Here is a 6,841-nt window from a genome sequence, read left to right as displayed (position 1 = left end):
TAAAATAAAAGCAAAATATATTTATACGTTCAGGTCTGTATTTAAGAATGTTCACTGTCAGATTAAACATTGGTATTTGGTTAGTGGGAAATCATTTGTCAAGGATGATATATAATTTTTTTTTTCCTATATGTCTCAATTCAGTTGATACATATATACATCTGTGGTGCGCAATGTGAGCCATACAAGCATAACAGGCATGGGAAAAACACCGATCAGCTGACCAGAACTATGTCAGAAAACAAACCAAACAGTAATATTGGAAATTAAATGTTACATGTTAAGACTGAAGATACAAATTAATTGCTCCCCACACACATTTTCTTTTATAGAAAAAATAGAGAGTTTGTAGGTTATATACACAAGATAAACAAACAGCAGAAAATATTTTGTCAGATAGTAACAAATTAAGAAAATCAGCAAAACTGTTATAAATAAAGGCACAAAAAGCAGCACTTTTAGGTGTCAATTCCAATGACGTAAAGAGAACAGTGCAGTAATCTATAGCTACCAATAACATTTAATTCTTTATTGCTCTGATTAAATATTTTTGAAAGCCATTGATCATAGCACCTAATCAAGAATGCAGATTACTATTGCTTGCTGCCCGTATTAAAGTAAACAAAGTTTGTTTATTCCTACGCTTTGACAGTTATTTTTTTTAAAGAGTACTAAAAGGTTAAGATCTTCAATATTTAGGTAGTAAATATAATATCATGTCAGATTCTGTGCAAAATTCTGTTCACTTCTATGGCAGCATTTTGTTCTCAAGTCAGTTTTGTATTTAGTCCAATAATTGTGCTCCCATCCTTTCCATCAACAGGCAGTGTTCAGTAGCCTGTCATATAAACACTTAACAGCAGCCATTTTTGGGCGGTTTCTCATTACTGCTCTGTGAAAGATTGACTGTGTCATCTGGTCCATTGGCTTTCTTCTTCATGATCAATGGTATAACCATGTTGAAAACACTCTCAAATAGTACATCGACATTGTGTCCAGTCTTTGCACTGGTTTCAAAACACATCTTCTCTGCAGCAGGTGCGTAGCTTTCATCCACCATTCTGTATTTCATTATGCGTTTATATAGGGCATGGGCATCTTCTGAATTAACCTGCTTACGAACTTTGGAAGTACTACTGGTGCGAGGTCTTTCACCCTCAAATTCTTTATCCCCTTCATTGCCATCAGTCAGGTCAACTTTATTTCCCACCACAACAAAGAGGCAATCGCTGTTGGCTGTGTCAGTGAGGCCTAGGAAGCGGTCTTCAAGCTCCAGAAGGCTCTGCATATTGCTAACATCATAAGTTAGGATAATGGCTGAGGCCGATCTGCAGTACATAGAGCCCAGGCCATGAAATTGTTCCCTTCCTAGAAGACAATGAAAACAGAATGTAAATAACCAGGAGTATTTTTTTTTTTGTATACTGCAGTACACACAGCCATGATGTTTCATCAACCACAAAACACACAAGGCAGTCCAACAGGTTCATTAAGCTATTTTTAAAATATGTTCTTTCACAGTCCCCAACACAGACAAGCACATTCAGCAAGTTGTTTTAGTTTTCCTTCAAGGCAGTATTTTTCATCCTATGATATTGGATGCCCCATTGTTCACACAAATTTTAGCAGGTACTGTTGCAACATAGATTAGAAACATTTGGCACATTTTCACAGATCTGACAAATCAAAAACTTACCTATTGTTCAATAATTGCAGCTAGAAACTACATGAGCAAAGTGCAGTAACCCATATCAACCTTAAAGAATTAACTGGACTAAGTACTGATCATTTCTTTTTGCACTGTCCTACTAAGAGGCTAAATGCACATTCATTTATACAGTGCCTGATAAGAATGCACAATGGCTTGCAAAACAAATAGGTCCTGGTGGATGGTCAGCTCTTAAAGAAAAACTAAACCCAAGCACAAAAATGTAAAATTCTTCATCATGCATTGAGGGACACAAAAGTTCAGAAACAGTGGGGTTATACATCTGCATACAGCAGTTTGGGACTGTGGCAAAACAGAAAACGTTTAAGCCAGTCATGTAGAACCCGTCATCTAATCAGCATGCCTATTTTCTGCTAGTGTCCTAGGAGGTTGGATGGGTTTTTTTCACCAGTTCTGCTGAAACAATAGTCCCCTTTTTTGCTAGCTTTTAATGACTTTGTAGATTCTTTTTTTTCTTTGGGGACCTCAAATGAAGAGACTCTATACTGCTGGTTAAGCTTGTTTCTATATAGCAGCTTTCCAGATCAGCGTTTCCTCAGAACTAGTTTTGAACCCTACTGAACTGGATATGTAGAATTACCCTGGAATGTGACTTCTGGACAATGGGCTCTGCCTTGTGGCACTTTCCAGACCATTGTGTATTGTGTTAGTTAGCCACAAAGTGCTTTCTAGGTCTAGCACTGTGGGGCAGCTGCAGGTGTGACCCTGTCTCTGAAGACTCACTTATTGAGTAAGGCTGGTCAGGCTGAAGCACCAGAAGCTACCTCGCCATTTGCACTACTGGGCATCTTTTAAAATTTCCTACCACCGCTGTTTTTTTACTACAGTAAGGGTAAAGGCTGAGGCACTGAGCACTGATGTAATTTGCTTTGAGGAGTGTTACTCTGTGCTCTCTTTTTCCTGTCATTACGTCTAGAGTAGAGGAAACACCAGCCTTCTGTTTCTCCCGCTCGTGAAGCACCACATGGATATCTGCTTTCACTCCACTGCCTGCCTACAGTGACCTGGCCACCTTCAGCTGCCTTGGTTTGAGTACTCAAGGCCCTGCATCACATTGGGCCTAGTTACTTTCCACTACACTGTGCACCATGTCTTCCCAAAGACACACAGAGGACAACTCAGCTGTCGCTGGTGACCTTGAGGTTTTGGGAGCATTTACCTGGTATCCCCACAAGGAACTGCACCTATAACCTGAAACCTGGGACCCTCCCCTCAAATCCCCATGGACTTCTCCTTGTCCCCTCTCTGTCTGTGGCCACTTACTTAAATCTTCCCTCAGAGCCTCTAGGCATATTCTGGCACCATCTCCAGCAAAGTCTAATTCACCATTCTTTACCAGTGAATCAAACCAGGCCTGTTGCCCCATTACCATTTTACCAATTCAGAGTTCTAATAGTACATTTCAAGAGAGGCTGTTTTTGGATCAATGCAGTATCCTGCAGTTGATGCTGATATACAAGGGGTCCTTTCAATCTTATTGATGCCATGCTTATCAACTTGCATCTAGAGTTTCAGGCTGCTGTTCCAGGCCTTATGTCTTGTAGAATTTCTACAGCTGTAAAGACTTCACCTTCACCCACTGTTTAAATTATTCCTCTTTATGGAATGGAAATGGGGTCCACCTGAATATGTGGGTGAGGATTCCCCCTTTGGGAAGGAATTTTTAAACTGGCCTTTGCTCACTGTAAATGCACCAATGATCCACAACATTAACTGAAATACCAACAAAGTGCTGATTATATGCTCACCTTTCAGGATTTCACTAATGGGACAGTTTAATTCCCCCTTTAGATCCCAGTTTTGGAAAAACTGGTTTGGCTCGCCGTCATCTGTTGGCAGTAACTCTAATCTGTCAAACTGTGTTAGAATGGTTAGATCCATTACAAAGGTTCCCTCCACCACGGGGCAGGACCTTGTTTAATATAGAGTGGCTAAAGCAAATGTCTGGAGCCTTGTGCTTTTAGTTGTGACTTGTTACAAGCCTAAAAATGTATGCAGAGCGGACACGGAGACAGCTCAGTATGGGCAGTCGGGTGTAAACAGACAGTTGTTGTGTTTACATTAACTGCCCTTCGATCCGTTCCACGGAGCAGAACGGATCCTCCTCCAATTGGTTTTTGCTGGATTAGATCAGAGGTAACCCAGTGTAAACAGACACAAGTCTGTTTACATCCAACTGCCCATAGAGGAGAATGGAGGGTCCGATCAAACAGCCTGTGTGAAAGAATGCTGCATTGCTACCTGCTTCTCTCTCCCAACAAGGGACTACTGATTGATGAGAAGTCTGTGCAACTTGGTGTGCCTCATTTACTGCATGACAGGAAAACACAGTTGCTGGCGGACTCGGTTTCCCTGATTATTTAGCAGACAATTCACGCTGAGATCATGCTGCAGGTTCTCCCTTACTAAGAACAATGTATGTCTGGAGGACTTTGCTGAACATGATCTTCTGGAGTTAGTTCCTTCTTCTGTTGATAGGCCTCCTGAGGAGGTTTCTCCTAATCCCTTTTTTTATTCTGACCCTTCTCAGGTGAATGTTTAAAGCAGTAAAGGTAAGGTAAGGCTTCAGCCTGTGTATTCATCCTCCTGGTTGTCCTGTGTTACAGACTGTTTCTGGTTCCTTCTGGTTCTGTCAGTGACTGTTGCCCACTCCTCAGCTGGACTGCTTTTGGACATATCAACTGCTTCTGAATTCCTGTGCCCCCCTATGTATAGACAATATAAGATTTTGGTCCCTGTGTTTTTTACTGGCCCTGTGTACTGCTTACTGCTCCCACAACTGACGCATGGTGGGTAGAGAACGGGTGATACAGAGGCTGGCTTACAACATATTCTGTTTGACAATGACCCAAAAACCTGTATGAAGCAGCATAACCCAACAGTTTCTGAATTTCTGTGTCCCTCAATGGACTTGAAGAAATAGATTTTACGGTATGTATAAAAATCATGTTAAATTGCAGTTTAACAGCCCTTAGATGTAGTGGCTGTATTTGTTTTAATTTTTCAGGCTAAGAACATTTTCAGCAGATAGAGAAAATGCCTGTTGATCTTTCCAAAAATGCAGTGTCCTTGTCATTTCCTGAAAGTTGAACTTGAAGCATAAAATAATATAAACCTAATACTTTAAACACTTAAAGTGGAGCTTCACCCTCTCAATCAACAGCTATTTTTCATCCTTCTGTTGCTAGCATTAGTAAATAGATAGGAAGGTATCTCATATGTACTTGTTTTAAACTTTTCTTTACATTTCTTCAGTTCCTTCCTGGTTTCCATGCCTAGGCAAATTATGTCATACATCCCAGGAGTCTTCAGAAGGGGAGGAGGGTTTTTGTCAGCTAGGCATACCCTTCTGCCTGCTTTCCTGAGCTACGTGCAGATGGATTCCAGGAAGTAAATGGTACATGAATCATCTGCCCTTACTCAAGATGAACATGGCCAGAAATGCTAGAGGGTGTTTTTCAAAACGATTTCTCAGCAAAATAAAGCATGGAGACATGGATGGATGGGGAGTTTGCTTTGAGTTTTAAAAATGAAATTACATAGGAGTTTTTGGTTTGTGGTGCTCTGGTGCAGTGAAGTTATACTTTAATCTCCCCATTCCCATGCAATGGAGATGAACAAAGGCAAGCATGTTTTAAAAGGGACATGAAGCAATGTTATTCATGGGAGTACTAGGTGAAAATGAAGTTAAGAAAAAAAAAAAAGCCAAAAAAGAAAGAAAACTAATACAGTCACCACATCTGAGGAATGCTAAGCTGCAATATAATAAATCTTTGTTTTTGAATTTAGTGATGCTGCACACACAGTATAGCCTGAAGTTTGTACAGTACTGAAAGCAATAGAGTACCAACATATCATGCATAAGAGAGATCTTTTCTTATAAGAATGTAAGCTTTAAACAGTGCTAAAGTTGCTAAAAGCCTAAACTGGATAGAATGGGCAAATGTCAAGGTTAGCGATTAGAAATCTCAGTGATGGATATATAAATAAAACAATAAAATTTGAACTAGATGGATTGTATTTGGCATCTGTCAGGTTTGTACTGCTGCAGCTATGTGGAGAGTGTATTCCACACTTACTGTCAGACACACTCATTTATATCAGTGTATGACTGAATGTCATGGAGATGAGAAGAAAGTTGAAATTTCCTATTTTTTTAATTTTGGGAATCAAGCATGTCAGTAGTGTGTTTAAAGCTACATCCAAACCTTCCAAAGTGGCATGAAGCTTGTTAAATGCATTGCATATGCTTGCTGAATTCAACATTTCTACAGACAACTGTATTCATGCCAAGAATGAGAAATGTCCCCATCTTTAAAGTTTTAGGAACATCATCATATGACAAATGATTTTTCATGCGGCTCTTATAAAAGAAGTTTAAAACATAGCAATCAAAATCTTGGGAGAACATAGTTATCATCAAAAAGGAGTCAGCAAAACAAATGATCCTCCATTATTTGCCTGACACAGGTGAGCATCAGATTTATTAGTCATTTGGAGCAGTTCCTCTTGTGTTTGCATGACTTTATGATCATCACGTGTAGTCAGTAAACATCAAACATCTAGTGCTCATATGTAACACTTGATTTTCACACGAATTATGTCACAATATATAGTTTTATATCCCACACATCAAGCCCTATAAAATTGCCTTTAATGTGTTACTAAACCCAGGACCCTGCATTCACTATATCTGGTCTCCTACAATTCACACAACATGCAAATGTAATTATTTTTAGTAAATATAAAACTACTAAATACCTTTTCTCATCAGCAGTTAGAGCAGTCTTGTAACTTCTATCAGTGTTCAGCAGAGCACATGTTTAAGCTTATGTGTTTTCTTTCTGCTCTGGGAGGATGCAGAACTCATGATCTCTGTCTGGGACAGTGCTGATTGGCCCTGTGCTAATCACATGCACTCTCCCAAGTAAAAAGATAATGCTCTAGCAATACACACAAAACTGAGCATGTGCAGAGTGTCTCCACACCATGTCTTATTAGGAGATAAAAGAGGGGCACTGGAAGAAGGGAAAGATCAGAGAAGACAGGATCAAACAGCATTTTTCCACAATGCAGAGGATTAACCCTTTAAGTTCCACAGGGAGTATAACA

General features: G+C 39.7%; 1 protein-coding gene across 1 annotated transcript in view; it reads right to left on the bottom strand.

Moving 5' to 3' along the window:
- RAB20 (RAB20, member RAS oncogene family) overlaps positions 1-6,841 on the bottom strand; it is a 48,601-nt gene continuing 41,760 nt past the window's right edge. The window contains exon 2 of the mRNA XM_089693590.1: positions 1-1,368. Coding sequence (XP_089549716.1) covers positions 854-1,368 — 515 coding nt within the window. The 3' untranslated portion in view covers positions 1-853. The remainder of the gene's footprint in view (positions 1,369-6,841) is intronic.

Source organism: Staurois parvus, unplaced genomic scaffold (genome assembly GCF_062004578.1).
Source record: "Staurois parvus isolate SC_StPar_1 unplaced genomic scaffold, SC_StPar_1.0 ptg000634l, whole genome shotgun sequence".
NCBI lineage: Eukaryota > Metazoa > Chordata > Amphibia > Anura > Ranidae > Staurois > Staurois parvus.
Note: the sequence above shows the minus strand (reverse complement) of the source record. Positions and strands in the feature narration are given on the sequence as shown.